Source organism: Chenopodium quinoa, unplaced genomic scaffold (assembly GCF_001683475.1).
Source record: "Chenopodium quinoa cultivar QQ74 unplaced genomic scaffold, ASM168347v1, whole genome shotgun sequence".
Taxonomy (NCBI): Eukaryota; Viridiplantae; Streptophyta; class Magnoliopsida; order Caryophyllales; family Amaranthaceae; genus Chenopodium; species Chenopodium quinoa.
Window position 1 is genome coordinate 1,050,806 of NW_018745533.1, and position 22,765 is coordinate 1,073,570.

The 22,765-nt window shown below is 38.5% G+C and overlaps 2 protein-coding genes across 2 annotated transcripts; both read right to left on the reverse strand.

Annotated features, from left to right (window-relative positions):
- Positions 1-925: 925 nt before the first annotated feature.
- On the reverse strand, positions 926-1,916 carry LOC110715785 (auxin-binding protein ABP19a-like). The gene has a single exon (XM_021894398.1). It carries the CDS (start codon positions 1,828-1,830, stop codon positions 1,111-1,113), a length of 720 nt encoding a protein of 239 aa, XP_021750090.1. The 5' UTR covers positions 1,831-1,916; the 3' UTR covers positions 926-1,110.
- A 17,162-nt stretch (positions 1,917-19,078) lies between these two features.
- LOC110715799 (auxin-binding protein ABP19a-like) lies at positions 19,079-20,063 on the reverse strand. Its single transcript, XM_021894413.1, has one exon. It carries the CDS (start codon positions 19,965-19,967, stop codon positions 19,341-19,343), a length of 627 nt encoding a protein of 208 aa, XP_021750105.1. The 5' UTR covers positions 19,968-20,063; the 3' UTR covers positions 19,079-19,340.
- Between the last annotated feature and the right edge of the window lie 2,702 nt (positions 20,064-22,765).

Below are 22,765 nucleotides of genomic sequence, written 5' to 3' on the forward strand. Positions count from 1 at the left end.
TTTCATATTTTGGTGTCAATGTTTATTGAAAATATGGGTATGGGCTACATTTTCCATCAAGAGAAAAAGTCTACAAAATTTCATACTAAAACCATGTAACAAAATGATTATGGGTCTCACTCTAATACATGTTAAATATGGGTTTGGGTCGCACCGTCTCTAAGGGATAATCCGCTTTACGAGTTCAAGAAGATTCCATCATAATATCATATTGTAATTAAAGGATTAGACTCTTAGCCTTTAAACAATATTTAATACTACTATACAAGAAAAGGATCGACCTAGTTCCGATGGATATATAGCTTCCAAGGACCTGACCCTTTAACATGGTATCACAACTGGGTATATGGGAGATCATGCCACATCCACACTTTAAACTGATCAAAGAACTCCTATGTAAAGGGGTGTGATAGAGTATATAAGTCGATCTTAGGATTCAATTCAACCATCATTTAAGATTTTGGATATCGTTATCTGTTGACGTCTTTGATTTATTCTATGTTTTGTTTTTTTTTTTTAAAAAAAAAAAAAAGAGATTAAGATTGTTTTTTTTTTTTATTTTTTTAAGGAAATGTTAGCCGAGCAATTTTATTAAATTAAATCAATCCCCGCCAAAATTAAATAAAAACTTAGAGGAATAATTTGAACCCTATATAACACATATTGATCCAATGAATTAAATGCGCCAAGTCTGGCCTTAATTTATATTTTTTAAAAAAGGACCTTTATCTAATTACGTTGTCAAAAGTGAAAAGCATACATTAAATGCATACATTGACCTACATTCTTAAGGGAATAAATCAAAAGACATCAACATATAACGATATCCATGCATATTTTATACGCGATAGACTCATATTTACATAAGATAAAAAATTCAAGAAAGGGAGTATAAAGAAAAGATAAATTATACTTATTAATCTTGAGAACATATAATTATAAGTATAAAATATAAAATTTTACAATTACTTTGTTGTTACAAAACATGTATAGTGGGATATGTATGTACCCTTTATTATCACAAATTTATGAATAATTGTGTTGGACATTGAAATAAATCGAGAGCTTAGAAATAAATATTAAGAGCCCAGGAGTAGCTAAAGATGGATATCAAGCTGTGCCAAAGATTCGCTTCATCCGCATAACTTCCTTACGACTCAAAAGTGTAATATCCTGGGCAATGTCAGCAGGTAAATTCCCAGCAAATAAAGCGGTAGGAGTGAGTTGTAATGCAGGGTTTGCACCATTCAGACTGACATAGGCAGTAGCCGGAGTTTTACCAACGTTAATTTGGAAGTGAAGCATGGCCTGTGGAAACACCATGACATCACCAACCTCTAATCTTTTATAGTATGCGGTGTTGTTGGTGTCAATAAACCCTGCTATGATTGAACCTTTCACTAAAAGAAGAACTTTTGACGTACGATGGGAGTGTACTGGGATCACTCCTCCTACAGCAAAGTCTAGCCTGGCCATAGATATACCTAAACCATTAAAGGCCGGGAACACATCAGAAAATGCTAGTGTCACATTGTTCCCAAATACGTTATTGGGTGTTTTTTCACCACGGAAACCTGTGTAAACAAAATCATCAGTTGTGACTTCAGCAGGATCTTTGCAAGCATATCCTTCAGGTCCTCTAGGAAGACTAAGATCTCCAACACAAAAGTCGAGTTCTATAGCATGTGAGAGAGACGATAGGAGACAAAAGACAAAGAAAAATGAAAGATTTCTCATTTTCTTAGAAGCCAGAAATCGGTGGTACAAATGGTGGACAAAATGAGAGAAGTAAAGAGGTAGGTGGTTAAGATGGTTTGATTGTATTTTCATTGCGGCAATCGACACCCTTTATATAGTATTGGCTGAGCATGCAAGTTTACGCGGCTTAAAAGAATAATAAATGATGTATGCGATAATGTTAAGAGGAATTTGACTATTTGAGAGATCCACTTGTAAAACCAAATCAATTTTTTTTGAAGTATCATTTTATTGACTCAAAGTTTTCATTTATAAAAACCGTTGAAATTGTTTATTAATATATATATATATATATATATATATATATATATATATATATATATATATATATATATATATATATATATATATATATATATATATATATATATATATATATATATATATATATATATATATATTCATATATATTTCTTCGTTGATTGAACAGGTTTAATAGATTTTTGCAAGATTTAATTAAGTGTAATGATATATACCGGCTGTTTCGGTTGAAAACAATGGGACCTTGCCGAAGGTCCGCTGAAATGGAGAAGACTGGATTCGGTCCAAGTTGTGTTGGGCCGAAGGTTTCCTGCACAGTGAACACACGTAAACTAGCCTCGGGGGTGTTTCCGAGGAAGGCCCCTCCGATGCTAAAGTCAGTACAATGTGTAAAAGGAAGACACTATGCAAGAGAGTTTGTAGCTTGAGGCTTTTGTGGAATATTTCTGAATGCTAGAATGAGCATATGAATTGGAATATGAATTTCTCTCCTCCTGAATGTGTCAATATGATGGCTTTTATACCTCATCATACATGGAGAGGTTGGGCTTTAGCCCAATTGGCTTACTTTGTGGGCTGACCTTTGACTTTTGAGCAATTGGAGAGTTGAACCTTGACCTTGGGCTTTTAATTGGATCATTTAGTGCTTAGGCCCAATTTTGACTAAATTGGACCCAAACAACTTGCCCCCCAGACCCGATTTGGAAGGATGACGGGTCGGGTTTGATTTAATTCAGAAAAGGAGGGAAGTAAATGATTTAATTGATCCAAAAATTTGAATTTAAACCGTAATTAATGAGATAACAACGGTTAATGATTTGCGGAAGTTGGACGGATAATGGGCAGTTTAATCACAAGACATGTGTTTAATGGCTACTTAGTGGGTATTTAAGAGAAATTAAAGCACAGACTCTTCGTATCCCGTACCTGGAGATATAAACAGAGGCGCGTCATTCTCCTCACTTATTCACCAATACAAACCCAGAATTCTTCGAGAGAGAAACCAAGAACCCGCATCAAAACTTCGCAAATTCCCCGAGCATTGAGCTTAGAAACTGAGACTTGCCACTACGAACTCGTAAATCGGCAACTTTCGCTTCAGATTAAGGTAAATTCCTTTGATTTCAGTTTATTTTTCTTCGAATTCGAACTCCTTCCCCTTTTCTTTCGACTTTTCTCTTCGAAATAATCCATGGCAAGAGGAGTTAGAGGTAGAGCCCGTGCTCCAAGAAGAGCAAGGCCGATTCCCGATCCTAGGAACAGGATTGGGACCTGGAATGGTCAAAGGCCGGAGTCTGACCCTGCTGAAGGGATTAGGGCGACTCCCCTTTCCTCGGCTCCTCCTCAAAGAACGGATGAGCCGAGCGCTTCTGGACGGGATGATGAAATTCCCGCTGTCCTTTGGGATATCCTCCCTGGGTTTTCAGAGTGGGAGAATGCCGAAGTCGTTTCGGCCATGATAAAGAACCGCCCCTACTCATGGTGGGTAGAGAACGCCGATCAATATCGATTTGCCGAGCAAATTGAGTTGCATTACGGCATTTTTGAAGCTGATGGATATTGGTGCCGAATGCCCTCAGCATCCGATAGAATCCATCGTCCACCCCCGGGGTATGTGGGGGTGTACACGAGACAGCTTCAGTATGGGCTGAGGTTCCCTTTGGACGTTTTCGTCCGAGACTTGCTGATCCATTACAACATTTCCCTATGTCAGCTAACCCCCACCAGCATCCGAAGGGTGATGACATACTTATGGGTCTGCAAGTTCTTCAAATACGTGCCGAACCTGCACTGCTTCAGAAAGCTCCATCGGCTAGTGCCAAATATTCAAAGTGGGCACGGAAGCCATGGTTCTGGGTGGTATCGGATTGAGTCCCGGCCCCAATATTTGACCATGTGGCCAAATGACTCTTCAGACAAGGACTGGAGAGGTCAATGGATTTGGGTTAGGGCACCCACAGATCCGGGCCACCCTTGCGTCTTCAGCGCTCCCCGGTACTTAGCTGAGCCTGATCCCGAAATGGGAAGTCTAGGTCCCCCCGCAGATAACGGGGCGGATCCGAACCTGGATCAGCAACATATCTTCGGCAAGCTGCCGAACCCGGGGGGCAGTGGTCGAATGCAGCATATCCCGGAGACTTGGCTCCCCGATACGCATTACGTTTTCCAAGAGAATATGCTAGCAGCTGTTGGCCTCAGCCGAAAGTTTAAGGATGGTAAGCTTCTTCGGCTGGGGCCGAGGCTTTTTAACTACCTCTTTTTCTTCTCTTGCTTTGCTTTTTTTTTATGCTGTGCCGACATATCTGAGCTAAACTTTTTCCCTTTCCTTTTTTCAGAGCGGGACGAGACCAACGTTGGTATTAACTACGCTCGTCTTGGTGTTAACCGAGAGCGAGTTGTAACTGAACGGGCCCCGTCTATCACTGAGCCGAGGCATAGGGAAGTTCATCTGGATTCTTCCCACTTCCAAATTGAGGCTGTTGCTCTGTATCAGAGGCAGAAGCCTTGGTGGAAGAAGAGAGATCCTTGGTTTCAGCTGCTGAACGAAGAAGCTGAAGCTGCCCGCACAGCCGAAGAGGTTGCACGGGTACTTGAGGCTTGCGAAGGAGGAGAAGGATCCTCCAGAGCTGCTGAAGCCGAAGCTGCAGCTAGAGCAGCTGAAGAAGACGAGGCTTTGCTGAAAACCTCGGTGAGAACTTTTTTTCTTTTCTTTTTTTTTTTTTTTTTTTTTTTTGTACTCACATTCTTCTTCCCCCCTGTCTGTTACAGTCTGAAGAGAGTAACAGACACAGAGAAGGCAAAGCTCCTGTTCGTCCCGAAGACCAAATACAAGAGTCTTCAGACTCAGATATGGACGAGCAGCCCCTTCTGAAAAGGCGCCGAAGGATGGCCATCATCGGCCCTCATGACTTTCAGCAGAGGCCGATGACCATCGGCGTCGCAATAAGGGAACCTGAGGAAGGCAATGGATCGCCGAGGGTTCCCCAGCCAACACCCCAATCTCCTCAAAAGACCCCTCCGCCACCTCCTGAGATGGAGGTGGATCAGAGAACTCCCGAACCTAAGGGAGGGGTCCAAGAAGAAATGAAGAAGAGTGCTGATGAGCACGAAAATAAGGATGCCGTGATGTCCAGCGCTGAGGGCTTCACGGCAGACATCACAAGAGAGGTTGAGGCTTTCGTCCTCACCCCTGAAGAAGAGGAGGTCATAGTAATTGACTCCTCTGAGAAGGATGATGCTGAGACAACCAAAGCTAATCAAGCTCCATCGTCATCCTTCCCTTCTTTCCAGACTCTGCATTCTGGAGAAATGGGTTTCTCGGCCCCCCGAATTCCAATCCCAGATCACATCTGGGACCTCATATGGGGTCAAAACCGAGAAGGAGCTGCAGCCTACTTCGGCAATTTTGCTGGCATGTCCGAAGTAGACAGGGCAAGGATCTGGTCGCTGAAGGCCACTGCTGGGATGGGCGAATCCAGCAGATCAGTTCCTGACCCAGCCAGGTCTAACCAACTGCTGATGATGCAGGTAATTTTCCTTCATTTCCTCCGAAATTCAGCTCTTCATATATATATATATATTTTTTTTTTATTTATTATTTTTTTTGTCTTCCTGTTTTCAGTTCGTGCACAATCAGACTCTCACTGTAGAGCTGATAGATACCCTACAAGATAGGGTAGACGCTGCTGTGCACGAAAAGAAGGTGGCTGAAGAGGAAGTTAAGCTTGCTAAGCTGAAGCAAGCAGCAGCTGAAGAGAAGCAGCAGGAGGTTGAAGAGTACGGGAAAAAAGCTGCCGAAGCCCTGAAAACCTTCTGCGATGCTATGGAGAAGGAAGTTTTTCCCCCACTGATGGAAGGGGAAAAATTCCTTCAGGAGCATATGGGAGTGGACGTCTCCAAATTCAAGGCTGCTGTTGAGAGCCGAATTCAAGAAGGAACTGCTGCACAAGCTGAAGTGCAGCAGCGTCTAGAGGCTCTTGAAGCCAGCCGAATGGCTGCTGAAGAGTTGCTCCTGGCCAAAGACGTCCAACTCTCAGAGGCTGCTGCTGCTGCTGAAGCCCAAAGAGCTAAATTCCAAGAGGCTGAGGATCAACTGCTGACCCAGAAAGTTGAAGTGGCCCAAGCTCAGACAAAGGCTTTCCAAATTCAGCAAGAGCTGAATGAGCTGAAGGGTTCCTCCTCCAAAGTCGCTGATGAGCTGAAGAAATCCAAGGAAGACTTGGAGGAGACCCAGAAGAAGCTGGCTGATGCTGAGGCTTTACTCAAGGTCCGTGTTTATACCCAAGAGGAATATGAGATGGGTTTCAGAAACGGATTCCGAGTATGCCGAAGAGTCTGCCTTCATGCTGAGCCGAAACTGGACTGGTCTAAATGTGCTGAGTGGGTCCAGAATCCCGAAGACCCTCACATGAAGTATGCAACTCCAGCCGAAGCCGAAATTCTTAAGGCTGAGGAAGCCGAAGAGGAAGCTGAAAGACTGGAGTTGGAAGCTGAGCAGAGGGAAAGGGAGGCTCGGCAAAGTGCAAAGCCCGCTTCTTCTGCTGCTGGGGCTGAGGCCACCATGGGGCTCAACGCTGATCAGTCTGATCCTCCGGCTGAAGCATAGGAACTCGGGCAGTCGTCTTCAGAATCTTGCAGTTCATCATGTGCTTAACTTTAGACTTGCCGCTTTCTGAGTTTTTTGCCTTGTTTTTTTGCTTCAGCTTGCCTTGTCGTACAGCAGTTTTTATTTTTTTGCTTATGTACGTATTTCGGCAGCTGTTATTTTCCGCTTGTGGGCGGCTGCCGATACTGAATTATTGAACTTGTAGCTCAATTTTTGAGCATGAAATATTAATCTAATGCTCTTTTCTTCAGTTGCTTTATTTTTGAATGCTTTACTGTTTCTTTTCTTCAACTCTGCCGAACATAGTTGCACTGAGTGCTTCTTGCCCCCACAGAAATTGAAGTATGACTTCAGTTGAATAAGCAATTTCTGAACTTCTTCAAAATGGGTATCCGAAACACAGGGCCAACTGAAGGCAATGCTTCTGGGATACAAGTCTTACTGAAGATTGACTGTCTGAAAGTTGGATATCCGAAACACAGGGCCAACTGAAGGCAATGCTTGGGATATTAGCTTTCTGGGACTAACCTCTTTAGAACAAGTCTTACTGAAGTTTGACTTCAGCTGAAAGACCAGCGTTCTTAAAGAAGACGCATATCCGAAACACAGGGCCAACTGAAGGCAATGTTTCGAATAATGGCTTTCTGGGATACAAGGCTCAGTTAAGGCAATATCCCAGAATTGTCCATGGACTAATGTCTTTGGAGAACAGGTCTTACTGAAGTTTGATTTCAGCTGAAAGACCAGTGTTCTTTAAAAAGACGAGTTTTGTAAGCCATCTGAAACCCAGTTACCCGAAGGCGAAGGTTTCAGACGAGGCTGATTTAAAAATTTTCAACTGTTGCTGTTATCCTTGATTTTCTGTCTATCTTTGAAAAATGGATACCCGAAACACAGGGCCAACTTAAGGCAATGTTTCGGATAATGGCTCTCTGGGATACAAGGCTCAGTTAAGGCAATATCCCAGAATTGTCCATGGACTCATGTCTTTGGAGAACAAGTCTTACTGAAGTTTGACTTCAGCTGAAAGACCGGTGTTCTTTAAAAAGACAGGTTTTGTCAGCAATCTGAAACCCAGTTACCCGAAGGCGAAGGCTTCAGACGAGGCTGAATAAAAAAACCCTTAAAGAGTAGATAGAACAAAGAAAATTTTGAAAGGATAAAAAGTTGTAAATATTTATATAAATGGCGGCTCCAAGGCCTTTCATTAGTTCAAAATGTACTTACAAAGATTGTTCTGCCCCGAAGGGTTTACACATGATATTTTTTCAGTACATCAGCGTTCCAGTGATTTTTCAACTCAGTTCCATCCAACTGCCGAAGTCGGTATGTCCCTGGCTGAAGCTCATCATAAATTTCATAAGGTCCCTCCCATGTAGCTGAGAGCTTCCCATGGATTCGGCCTTTCTGAACTGCAGCAGCATTCCGAAGGACAAGATCTCCAATTTTGAGAGGCCTTGCATGGACCCTTCGGTTATAAAATTTGCTGACTCTCTGCTTATAGGCCGCCATTTTATCTCGAGCTGAGTCTCTTACTTCGTCGAGGAAATCGAGAGATTCCCTCATCAGTCGCTCATTCTCAGTCGAGAAATGGTGCACTCGAAGGCTCTCTGAGCCAATTTCCACTGGAAGGACGGCTTCGGCACCATACACCAGTTCAAAAGGTGAGTGGCCCGTTGCCTCTTTTTCAGTTGTCCGAAGGGACCAAAGGGTTCCAGGGAGCTCCTCTAGCCATTTGGACTTTTGATCTTCCACCCTCTTCTTGAGGGCATTTAAGATCTGTTTATTTGCTGCTTCGGCTTGTCCGTTACTTTGCGGGTGGCATACTGCTGAGTATGCAAGTTTGATGCCGAACTGATCTGTATATCGCTTCAGCGGTAAGTTATCAAATTGCCTCCCATGATCGAAGACAAATACTCTCGGGATGCCAAAGCGAGTGATGATATTCTGCCAGATAAATTTTCTGACAGTTTGCTCTGTAATGTTCGAGGCTGCTTCGGCCTCGATCCATTTACTGAAGTAGTCGACACCAACTATCAGCCATTTTTTCTGGTACACAGCCTCTGGAAATGGTCCCAGTATATCCAGTCCCCATTGGGCAAACGGGAGTGGATTAAGGATCGGCTGAAGATCCCTTGCTGGCTGATGGATAACTGGAGCATATTTTTGACATTTTTCGCATTTCCGAACCAGCTCCTTAGCATCTGCGATCATGGTGGGCCAGTAATATCCAGCCCTCAATGCCTTTTGGGCTAAGGTTCTTCCCCCAATGTGGTTCCCACAGATGCCGAGGTGAATCTCCCGCAGGATATAATCTGCATCTGTTGGTCCCACGCATTTCAGCAATGGGGCTGAGAAGGACTTTTTCAGAAGTTCCCCCCTGAAGACAATGAACCTAGAGCTGGTTCTCTTCATTTTGGAGGCCAAAGCTCTGTCCTCAGGAGTTTCTCCCCGAAGCTTAAAAGCTAAAATGGGTTCCATCCAACTAGGCTCTGGGTCGGCGCAGCACACTTCAGGTGCTTCGTCGACACTTCTTACTCGACGCACTTCTACATATACAGACCTGTTCAGCTCGGTAAAAGATGAACTAGCAAGTTTGGAGAGTGCATCGGCCTGAGTATTCTGACCCCTTGGGATCAGCTGAACCTCAAAAGTTTTCAGCTCTGCAATGACTGATTTGATCTTGGCAAGATAAGCTATCATGGAGGGCTCTTTGGCCTCATAGCTGCCACTGATCTGATATGCAACTAGCTGAGAGTCTGTTTTTAAGCAGACATGATCGGCTTCCAAGGAGATGCATAATTGTAAGCCGGCGATTGCTGCCTCATATTCGGCTTCATTGTTCGAGGCCTTAAAAGAAAATTTTAGTGCATACTCAAAGGATTTGCCTTCGGGAGAAGTTATCACTACTCCTGCCCCCGAACCGTTTTCGGTGGAAGACCCATCCGTAAACACGGTCCAGACTTTCTTTTCACTGTCCAGCACTTCTTGGTATGAGCATTCGGCCAAGAAATCCGCCAGGGCTTGAGCCTTGATGGCAGCCCTCGGACGGTAGCTGATGCTGAATTCGGTGAGCTCAAAAGCCCACTTGGCTAGCCTACCGGATTTTTCAACCTTGCCAAGAACTTTTTCCAACGGCTGATCAGTTAAGGTCCATCCCGATTGTTACACATTTCTCAGCATCTCCTTCGGCCAACTCAACTGTTTCAGTCTGTTGGTCCATGTCCATTGCCGAGGGACTGGACTCTTCAGAATCTGGTCTGCTGCCAATGTCAGCAGGTGTCCCAGTCTTTGTGTTCTTCGGCTGGCTCTCCGAGTCTTGCGGCTCAGCTGAAGAGTCAACCTTCTCCCTTTCGGGACCTTTTTCTCTGGGCACGGATCCTTGGGCCGAAGCACTTAGGCCTTTCGGCTTTTTTGTGCTTGGCTCTCTTTCTTTTTCTTTCTCCTCCTCATCCTTGTCGTTATCTGGGCGACTACTGGATGGCTTGAGGTAGTTGCACCTTCGGGCGTCCTTTTGGTTGCCCTGTATCCTTTCGGGGAAGCCGGCGTCTGATACGTAAATCATCAGCTGATGATAAGTTGAGACGACCCCTTGGATCTCGTGAATTATGGGTCTCCCCAAAATCACGTTGTACACTGAAGGAGCGTCGATGACCAAAAACTCAATCATGACGTTCCGGGCTGCCTCATCGCAACCGATGGTGACAGGGAGTGTCACCTTCCCATCTGGATAAGTTGAAGCCCCATTGAACCCGGATACCGGATAGGGTACCGGCGTAAGGTGCTTGGGCTTCAGCTTAATTTGGTTGTAGGCCTTTCGGAACAGAATGTTTGCTCCGCTGCCACCGTCAACAAGGACCTTACTGACGTCGTGGTTGGCCACCGTGGCGATGATCACCAACGGATCCTCGTGAGGGAACGTAATCCCCCGGCAGTCGGCGGCTGTGAACGTCATGTTCGGCACCGGCGACTGGGGAGATTGAATGTCAGCGTTGTTCACCTGGTGAGTCAAAGCTCTAAGGTGACGCTTGTGCTCCCTCCGAGAGTATATTCCTCCCGAGATAACATTGATCGGAGGGAATTTCCCCTCCGGTTTTTTTACTGTTTTTCCGGGGGAAATCAAGGTCCTGCCGAGGGTCCTTTGCTAGCCTCTCGGATTCTTTTTTCTCGCGGTGATCCGCGATGTATTTTTTCAAGTATCCCTTCCGGACCATGTCCTCTATCTGGTCCTTCAGCTGGATACACTCCTCAGTGTTGTGGCCCGAAGACTCGTGGAACTCACACCACTGATTTTTATTTTTTCGCTGATACCACTCTGGGAGTGGTCTCGGCTTTCGGTAACTCTGCTCCTCCTTCGTCACACTGTAAATTTTGGCGCGTGGAAGAGAGAGCGGAGTGTAGGACTCGTATCTGCCTGTGTATGAGGCAAACCTGTCCTTCTTTAGGTCGCTGGCCGGAGATGGCTCCGGAGCCTTTGATTTTCCCTTTGCCTTATGGCCTTGGCCTTCAGACAAGGGTATTTGCCTCTGTTTCCCTCCCCCGGATTGAGGTTGGGTTTTTGCTTTATTCCATTCTTCGGCTCGGATGAACTTATCCGAAGCACTAAGAGCTTCCTCCAAGGTCTGCGGGGTATGCATGACCATGAAGTCTAGGAATTTTCCTGGCTGAAGGCCATTCTGCATTGCAAAAACAGCTAGCCCCTGGTCCAGCTGAGAGACGCTTGATGACTCGTTACTGAAACGGGTCAGGTAGTCTCGGAGGCTTTCGGTTTCCCCCTGTTGCAGACTCATGAGCTCTGCGGTAGTCTTCTCTCGGCGGTTTGCCGTGGAAAACTTGCTCCTGAACTTGGAGGACAGATCATCCCAACCTGTTATGGAGCCTTGCCTTACTCCCTTGGAGATCCACGCTTGCGCGATCCCCTTGAGAGTGGTTGGGAAATATTTGCACCAAGTCGCCTCGGATCTGGGGCAAAGATGCATATGAGTCTCATACGAGGCCACGTGGTCCTTCGGATCCGTGGTCCCGTCATATGTGATATGCGACGGTATTTTAACCGTGGGTACGTGCTCTTCCAGTATCCATTGCTCGAATGGTGAACTAGCGGGAAGCATAATGGCCTTGCCCTTGTTCCTGGCCGAAGGGACCGCGCTCCGCCCTCTTAGAGAGGTAGGAGTGGTTTTCGTCCCTGGCTGGGAAGTCTGGGCCTCGGCTGCAGGGAACGAGAGGCGACTACGCACGCTCGGTTCCTGGCCGCCGAGTCGGTCAAGGACGCTTCTGCGAGCAGTCTCGGGTTCCCGGCGAGTAGATTCTGGCCGAGAAGCTGAGCTGCTGCTCTTATGCGCTGCTGGTCTTGAGGATGAGGATCCTTTAAATAATTGAGAGTTCTTTTTCCTCTGTTTTTCATTTTTCCAAGAATCCTCCTCCCACTCTTCCAGTTCCCGGAAGGAAGGAAGCTTCCCACCGTCATGGTCTAACTTCCTCCGCTGATGCCGGGTATGCGGAGGAGTTCGATCACGAGGCGGTGGCATATTCTGTGCCCTCATTGCCTCCATGAGTACTGCCAGCGCTCTTGCCACCTCTTCCGAACTGGGCCCCGTCAAAGGGGTCCCCGGCCGAGTGTGGTAATGAGGCCGTGCAGCCGATGGTTGGCTTTGGGACACTGAATATGTCCTATGATCAGACTGACCCCTGCTAGACCGAGAGTGGTCCGGCCTATATTGGGAGTCATGCATTATAGGAGATAGGGAATCCTCCTTGCGTGATCCTCCCCCCGAGCCGGCACCCTTGGGAGAGTTCCGGTCCGGCGAGGGCGATGGTGTAGGGGTTTTAGGCTTTTCGCCCGCTCCTTGACGGAGGCTTTTGCTCTTGCGGTTCTTAGCCATGGCTGCTAAGATAATTGCAAGATGATCTTGGTTAGGAATTTGGCTTAAAGATTTTTGAAAGTCTTCCCCACAGACGGCGCCAAATTGTTTCGGTTGAAAACAATGGGACCTTGCCGAAGGTCCGCTGAAATGGAGAAGACTGGATTCGGTCCAAGTTGTGTTGGGCCGAAGGTTTCCTGCACAGTGAACACACGTAAACTAGCCTCGGGGGTGTTTCCGAGGAAGGCCCCTCCGATGCTAAAGTCAGTACAATGTGTAAAAGGAAGACACTATGCAAGAGAGTTTGTAGCTTGAGACTTTTGTGGAATATTTCTGAATGCTAGAATGAGCATATGAATTGGAATATGAATTTCTCTCCTCCTGAATGTGTCAATATGATGGCTTTTATACCTCATCATACATGGAGAGGTTGGGCTTTAGCCCAATTGGCTTACTTTGTGGGCTGACCTTTGACTTTTGAGCAATTGGAGAGTTGAACCTTGACCTTGGGCTTTTAATTGGATCATTTAGTGCTTAGGCCCAATTTTGACTAAATTGGACCCAAACACCGGCGTCCTTAACGCTGTAGTTAATACGTAACCCTTACGTTTCTGAATGCTATTGGTTCATATCGGTTTGATTTTGGCATAGTTCATTTATTAAAATTTTACTACATTTATCTTACTACAGTGTATATATATACTCGTAATTTTTGTAGGAAATTTGTAAAAAAATAACGTAAGTGCCTCGTTTTTACAGGAAAAAATAATTGCCCACAAATTAATACATTTTTGTTACGTGAAATGAGATACTTACATTTTTTTTCTAATTTCGAGCTCAATTCAGATCCTTAAAAGCTTAAATGGCCCCTTAAACCTTAACCGAATATTTTTCGAAATCAAAAGTTAAATCGAACTACAATTTACAATTTATAAGAAGTTTTGGCTGCAATTTGCAATTTTTTAAATGACTGCAATTTGCAAAATACAAACTTTAAATCACTTCAATTTGCAAATTTTCCTTTTTAGTAATACATAATTGCAAAGTAAAATATATATATATGTTAATCAATTTATAATGAGTATTCAAGAACACAGGGAGTAATATATTATTATTACCTATTAAACTAGGGCTACAAGACAAAATTACACATAGGGTTAATTTAAGTAATTATTAATAAAACATTTTCAGTTTTTAGGCTTGAATGTACTTTTTTGGTATTTATTATTAAAGTATTATACTTAAACTATATCCGTAATAGTGCTAGTACAATATTAGTAATGTTGCTTGACTTTCCTCTTGAAAGATGCTTCGTATGCCTTAAATCATCTAACAGTATTTTTTTCTGTATTATCAATTTGTCACCGGCATTCAGCCCCACAAGGTTGACTAAAAATGCATGAGAGTATGAGACTAGATTCACTAGAATTATTAACAAAAAAACTGCCTGACGTACGAGAGATTATGCAATAATAATGTATTAATTTGGCTAGCTGTTTTCTTCGAGGTTACTTGGTAATTACTTCCTCCGTCCCCTTTTTATAGTTCCTTATGGGCTTTTTTCACGGGAATTCATAAACACAAATAAGAATAGTAAAAGTACATTGAAAAAGTAATTTAACATTAGATATGTAAAAAAGTACAGAGATAAAGTAATAAAAGCGCATGGAAAAAGAAAATTTAAATTTGCACAAATATTGTTGCAAATTAGAGGGAATTTTGGTAAAAAATTAATATTAGTGGTTGTTGGGAAAAGCAAATGGGGTGATCATTTTGGGACTAAATTTTGCCCACAAGGGACTATTAAAAGGGAACGGAGGGAGTATAACAATCTTGTAAGTTGCATTTTTATAATGATTAAAAGTTAATCTTGTAATGAATAATAGTTACCCCAATATATATATATATATATATATATATATATATATATATATATATATATATATATATATATATATATATATATATATACATATATATATATAGGGGAGGGATCCGGTGAGAATAAGTTCATATGTGAGAATTCATACTTATATGAGAATTGATTTTAAATTTAGAACATGTGTCTGAAGTTAAAATTTAGAACATCTAACTAATAATTTAGAACATCTATGTGAGTAATATATTTAGAACATTTGATTTAAGAATTAGAACAAGTGATTAAAAATTTATAAAATATACTTTATGAAATTTTAAACATATGAGTAAAATTTAGAACATCTGATTTAAGATTATGAACATGTGAATAAAAATTTAGAACAAACTGATATAGAATATAGAAAGTGTGAGTAAAAAATTTAGAACATATGAGTAAAAAAATAGAACATATGCTTTAAAATCTGGAACATATAATTAAAAATCTTAGAACACACATTTTAAAATTTAGAACATATAAGTTAAAATTTTGGAACAAGTTATTTCAAATTTATGATATTAAAATTAACTAATTTATGGTTTAGAACATGTGAGTACTAAATTAGAACATTTGATTTAATTTAGAACACCTAAGGAAAAATTTAGAACATTAGATTTAAAATTTAGAACATACGAGTAAAAATTTAGAACATAAAGAATGTTCTCACATAAGGAAAATTCTCACATAAGAAAAATTCTCACGAGAGCCTCCTATATATATATATATATATATATATATATATATATATATATATATATAATTTACCCTAATACAAAAAAATAAAAATAAAAATAAATTCTTTTATATACTTTATTGATAATACACTCTTTAAATAATTGAAATTAAGAGAGTAAGAGATATATAGCTCAATTATTGGTTATAACTTGCTCTTGTAGTTTCTTCCAAAAAAAAAAAAAAAATCTCAATGATTGAACATATATAACTCCGTGATTTTGTACGCAATAAAAAAATAATTTAGTTTGTATTATACACGTTAACTTGGTCAATTCGGCTATCTAACTTCTGGCAAATATGAAGATAATTGCATATAGCAATTTATAATAACTTGAAGTTTTGTCCCAGAAAAAAAAAAACACTTCCCTTTGCTAACTACTCCTTCCGTTTTTAAATACTTGCTCCATTTCTATTTTTTACACTATTTATTTATCCTACTTTGACTAATATTTGTGATTTATGCATAAGAAAAAAATATAATCTTGTTGAATTGAGCCGCTAAAGTATTATGGATTTACTTTCTAGAAATAATAAGTTTCATAAACTCAAAATATTAATAATATAGAGCTTAAGTCAGTAAAGATATGGATTACGCGCGCATAACGGGGTTACTATTTACTCGTATAACGGGGTTACTGATTTTGTCAGAGTTACCTGTATTTTTTTATGGGTTACTTGTATTTTTTTAATTTTTTTCAGGGGTTACTTGTATTTTCTTTTCAGGAGTTACTTGTATGGATTACTTATTCAGGGGTTAATTGTATTATTCAGGGGTTACTTGTATTTTTTTTCCAGGAGTTTCTTGTATTTTTTTTTAGTGGTTACTTGTATGGATTACTTATTCAGGGGTTACTTGTATATTTTTTTCAAGAGTTACTTGTAAATTTTTTTTAGGGGTTACTTGTATGGGTTAATTCAAGGGTTACTTGTATGAGTTACTTATTCAAGGGTTACTTGTATGAGTTACTTATTCAGGGGTTACTTATATGAGTTACTTCAAAGGTAACTTGTGTGAATTACTTATTCAAGGGTTACTTGTCACTTATTCAAGGGTTGCTTGTAAGCCCCATACCAAACCAGTAACACCCTACAAGTAACCCTTGATAAAAACTAGTAACACCCTACAAGCTAAGTAACCCCTAACCAAACCAGTAACACCCTACAAGTAACCCTTGAAAAAAAAACTAGTAACACCCTACAAGTAACCCCTAACCAAATCAGTAACACCTTACATGTAAACCATGACCAGACCAGTAACACCCTATAAGTACACATGACCAAACTAGTAACACCCTACAATTTTTGACATAGAGTGTTCGATTTAAGATTCCACGAAGAAAACGAGCTCACATTTCTTTGGTTCTCATCAATTTCACTATTTCAAATGTTGTTGATGATTTTAAGGATAATTAATCACAATTTTTCACAGCAATTTGACTCCCAATTTCTACAATTTTGGGATTTAATTGCAGCAATTTGACAAAGAGGAGAGAGAAAATGGGTGGAGTAGAGATATGACTGTTGGTGATGTGTGGTTTGGCTTGGCTTGGAGAAGAAGATAAGAAAAGAGGAGAGAGCAAAGTTGTGGTATTTAAAAAAATAAAAATAAAAATTGTGGCTAGCCACATACAAAAATTTGTGTTAATAATATTAAAGTATATTTGACAATTATCATTTACAATTGTTGTTATTTTAGCAATTATCACCTACAGTTTTTTTTGTTTTGTTTTGTTTTTATTTTTATTTTTACCACCAACTATTTTGTAAAACATCAAAATTTCCCACATACTTGGCACTAACTGAAGTGTGATGTCATGTGCGACCCACAAACTACCTTCTAACGTTATTTCCCTCCTTTTCTTTCTTTCACTCTCAATTTCTCATTCCCCTATATTATACTCCTCTCAAAATTGGGGAAATACTTAAAATTAAATTGCATATTCATGTTAATTATTTCACGAATTGAAGTTTTTCCCCAATTTTGATAGGTATACAATATGTGGAAATGAGAAATCGAGTGAGAAAAAAGCAAAGGGAGGGAAAAGGTAGTTAGTGGGCTCCACATGACGTCACATTTAAGTTCAATGACAAATAGGTGGGAAGTTTTGATGTTTTAAAAAATAGTTGGTGGTAAAATTCGAAAAAATGGTTTTTTTCAAAAACTACCTAATAAAACCCATATTTAGCATGAAACTACCAGATAAAAAAAATGTTGTAATAAACTACATAATAAAAGTCAAATGTTGTAAAAAAAAAACTACCTAAGAAAAAGGTAAAATGTTGTAAAATACTATCTATACCGAATTTTCACCGTTGATCAACCTCAAAACACTACCAAAACCACTGCTTTCATTCCTAAAATTAACACAACTTGCTTGAAATCGTCTCCATCACATCTAAACCACCTTTCAACCCCAAAACCACCACCTCTAACCCTAAAAACCACCATCCCGAAGCACTAATCTATCCTTACCAACTCGGAACATCCTCCAACCACCCCGAAAATAACCTAACCAACCCTCACGGTGGTTTTGGGGGTGTTCTAAGGTGGATCAACATCCTAAAATTAAATCAACGGTGGAATTTCGGTCAAAGGTAGTATATTACAACATTTTATCTTTTATTAGGTAGATTCTTACAACATTTTTTTTATTAGGTAGTTTCTCGCAAAATGTCCAAAAAAAACTATAGGTGGTAATTGCTAAAACGACAACAATTGTAGGTGATAATTGTCAAATTTTTCAATATTAAATTTCAATTATTGATGTTCACATAATGATTTTTTTTAGTGTTTTCTTTATTGGGAAGGTGAATTGGATCCACATAGTCCAGGTCAGGTTTAGTTCTTGTCATCAGCTTTATAATCAAAACATCACTATACAATATGAAAGTCTAGCTAGCTCGCTCTACTTGAGAATATAAAAAGACATCGAAATCAATGCTCACATCAAGCTTGAAGTTAGCGTTGGAGTATGAACTATGCCGAAATTGCAAAAAGGTTATGATTTTGACTATTAGAGTTATGTTCTTGTCTCTAAATTTGTGGTTTATATATGTATATTATCAATGTAAATGTCATATGACTAATTATTAATGAAAGTATTTTCTCGTTTAAAATAAATTATCTACTTATATATAGAGGTTTCATTTATTCCATTTTTTTAAATTTTGTGTTAATGTTTATTGTAAATATGGGTATGGGTCACATCCGTCATCAAGAGAGACAGTCTACAAAATTTCATACCAAAAGCATGTAACAAAATGATTGTGGGTCTCACTCTAATACAATGTTAAATATGGGTTTGGGTCGCACCGTCACTAAGGGATGGATAATCTACTTTACAAGTTCAAGGAGATTCCATTATAAAACCATATATTGCAATAAAAGAATTAGACTATTAGCCTTTAAACAATATTTAACACTACTATACAAGAAAAGGATCGACCTAGTTCCGATGGATATATAGCTTCCAAGGACCCTTTAACATGATATCACAATTGGGTAAATGGGAGATCATGCCACATTCACACTTCAAAATGATCAAAGAGCACCTACGTAAAGGGGCGTGATAGAGCACATAAATCTATCTTAGGATTCTATTCAACCATTAGTTAAGATTTTGGATATCATTATCTGTAGATGTCTTTGATTTATTGTATGTTTAGTTTGTCTTTTTTATTTTTTTTATTTTTTTTTTCTATTAGGAAATGTTAGCCGAGCAATTTTATTAAATTAAATCAATCCCCGCCAAAATTATACGAGTATAAAAATAAAAACTCTGAGAAATAATTTGAACCCTAGATAACATATATTGATCCAATGAATTAAATGTGCCAAGTCTGGCCTTAATTTTTATTTTTTAAAAGGACTTTAATCTGATTAGTTGTCAACCGTGAAAAGCCATTTATTAAACATCGTGAAAAGAAAGGGATTGGAACAAGTTTAAAGATAATATTTTATACAAATTATATTAATAATGATATAAGAATCATACAATCACGATTCATGAATTACAACAAATAGTTAACTACGAGACATGTAATAGAGGGATATGCTACAAGACTACAAGTAATACAAGGGGCATATGTATACCCTTTATTTGTTACCAAAAACTTTAAAAACAATTATGTTGGGCACTGAAATTAAATAAACCGAGAGCTTATAAATAAGTATAAAGAATGCAGGAGTAGCTTAAGATGAATATTAAGCAGTGCCGAACAATTGCTTCATCCGAATTACTTCCTTACCACTCAAGAGTGTGATTTTCTGGACAATGTCGGCTGGTAAATTTCCAGCAAATAAGGAGGTAGGAGTGAGTTGTATTCCTGGATTTGCACCATTCAAACTAACAAATGCAATAGCCGGAGTTTTACCAACATTGATTTGGAAATGAAGCATGGCTTGTGGAAAAATCATGACATCACCAACCTCTAATCTTTTATAGTATGCGGTGTTGTTGGTATCAATAAATCCAGCAATTATTGAACCTTTTACCAAAATAAGAACTTCTGACGTACGGTGGGAATGTAATGGGATCACTCCTCCTACGGCAAAGTCTAACCTGGCCATAGATATTCCTAAACCATTAAAGGCAGGAAACGCATCCGAAAATGCTAATGTCACATTGTTTCCAAAAACATTATTAGGAATTTTTTCACCACGGAAACCAGTATAAACAAAATCATTAGTTGTAACTTTAGCAGGATCTTTACAAGCATATCCTTGAGGTCCTCTAGGAAGACTAAGATCCCCAACACAAAAGTCGAATTCTATGGCTTGTGAGACAAAGGCTAAGAGACAAAAGATAAGGAAAACCAAAAGAGTGTTCATATTGTAAGCTAGAAATAGGTGTTACAAAAATGATGGATAAAGGATGTAATAAAGAGAGAAATTTTTGTAATGTAGAAGGGTTGATTGTATTTTCTTTATGGCAAATGACACCTTTTTATAGAACTTTGCCGAGTTTGCATGTTTACGTGGCAGCTCTCTTTCTAGATTATTAAGACTTGTTCAGTCACTTGATCGAGACGACATCAATCATTTATAGGCTATGCGTAAATTATATTCTATTGAATTTATTAGATTAATCATAATCAATGATTTTTAAGTGTATGATTTTAATGACTTAATGGTTGCATTTATTATATTCTATTGAATTTATTTGTATAAGAATTTTTTAGAATGTACTGCGTTGTTTTTTAATTAAGGAAAATGTTACACATAGCCCTAAGGCTTACATATAACTATTAAATTAACATTTGAAAATCGTAAAAAGTTAAGAATTCATAAAAATATAAAGGATCTTGCTAACGAGCGTCCCGTGGCGTTAGATAAGGATAAATTATATTGGTTGAAATGGTATTAAGTTAGGAATTCATGACAAAATCACATGTCGTTCGGTGTAATTAATATTAATTTTATTCTAATATTTGCACTTTAATTCTCTTTTCTAACGCCCCGGCCCCCGGGGGCGCTCATTAGCTTTTGCCAAATATAAACACTAAGGGCCTGTTCCGATTGACTGAACTCAACCGAACTGAACTTATTAATCAGTGATTTTTAGCTACGGATTAGTGATCTTTGATTATTTATTACTATACATATGTATATACAAATGTACATATTATTATTATTAATATTATTATTATCATTATTATTAATTATTGATGATTATTATTATTATTATTATTATTATTATTATTTATTGATTATTATTATTATTGTTATTTTTTTTATTATTATTATTATTATTTATTGATGATTATTATTATTTATATATTATTATTATTAGTATTATTATTTCAATTATTATTGTTATTATTATTATTATTATTTATTGATTATTATTATTATTATTATTATTATTTATTACTTATTGATTATTATTATTATTATTATTATTATTATTATTATTATTATTATTATTATTATTATTATTATTACTATTACTATTGTTGTTGTTGTTGTTGTTGTCGTCATCGTTGTAATAAGAATTTAAAAGAATGAAATTTGGCTTTATATCATTAGCAATATCATTAGACGTAAATTAAGAGCTGAACTGAACTGAATTTCAACGGAAGAGAACATGCCCTAACTATACTGATTTACGCGTGTTTTTGTCATGAATTCCTAATTTTATATAATTTTCAAAACTGTATTTAATGCTTATATATAACTCTTAATGCTACATATAGTATTACCCTTTAAAGGTTACTTAGTGATTCATACTTTTTTTTATTTTTTTTATTTTAAGCTAGTGATTCATACTTCATTGTTTATATTTTTTTAAAAATATATTTTACTCCAATGTGTATATATGTAAGAATATGGTGGAAATTGGTAAAGAAATGGCGAATTGAATTTGGGAGCGGTTTAAAGAAAATAAATCGGGAGGAAAAACATTATAAAGGCTCAACATAGCCATTAGGTGGGGTCCATTGACTAAAAAGCCACCAATTTTTTAAAAAGGTGAAAAAATAAATGTGTTTTTAATTTAAGGAGTGGTAAATTAAAACAAAATATTAAACGGGGTGGTAATTTCAAAACATGTATGCTTTTTGAGTGGTAATTTACATGTTATTCAAAAAACAAATCAAAAGGAAAAAAATCACCTTTTGAACAATTAAAGTTAGGACATTTTGTGAGAAACTACCTTTTAAAGCAATTTTTTTGTGAGAAATTACCTTATAAAAAAAATGTTGTAATAAACTATCTTATAAAAGCTAATGTTGTAAGATACTACCCTTGGTCGGAAAGTGAGAGTTGACTAAATTTTTCCGGCGTTGACCAAGTCATTTGCCGGTCACATGACATTTAATTCATCTTGGGTATTATATGGATAGGCTCGGGGAAAATTAGGGGGGAAATGGGGAAAGATGAATTAAACGTCACGTGACCGGCACATGACTAGTTTAACGCCGGAAAAATTAAGTCAACTCTCACTTTCCGACCAAGGGTAGTATCTTACAACATTTAGCTTTTATAAGGTAATTTTTTACAACATTTTTTTTATAAGGTAGTTTCTCGCAAAAAAAAAAATGTTTTAAAAGGTAGTTTCTTACAAAATGTCCTTAAAGTTACTCTTAATATGGCCAATGTTAGACTCTTTCTACTGAGCACATGGCCAAAACTTGCCCTGATTATCTACTAAATATATATTTCCTTTTTTGTTATTGTTTTGTTTAACTTGTGATAGATTCCGGTTCCATTAAACACTTTCTCCTTATCTAAAAAAAAAATAGAAGTATATATGAAAGAAATCCGGTTAAATGTAATTTTCTAAACATCAGTATCAATCTTGACAATTTCCTTTAATTGATCAAATCAACTTTTTTATTGCAATTAACTTAGTCTAATTATCGAGCTGTATTTGTTCACTACTGATTATTTTCAAGAAATTCTTTTGCGTAATATATGGAGGAAGGCCTGACCAATACCAGATCTTTGTAATCGTTCAAAGTTTGAATAACTGAAACTTTCATCCAATCATTAAGAAGTTATATCTTGTAAATAACTTTGTTTATGTAAAATCATTAGATGAATGTTGAAACCCATTATAACCTACTCCTTATTTGTTAGTGAACTATATTTGGAGAAAAAGGAGAGTTGGTTCCATTTTATAAGGTAGA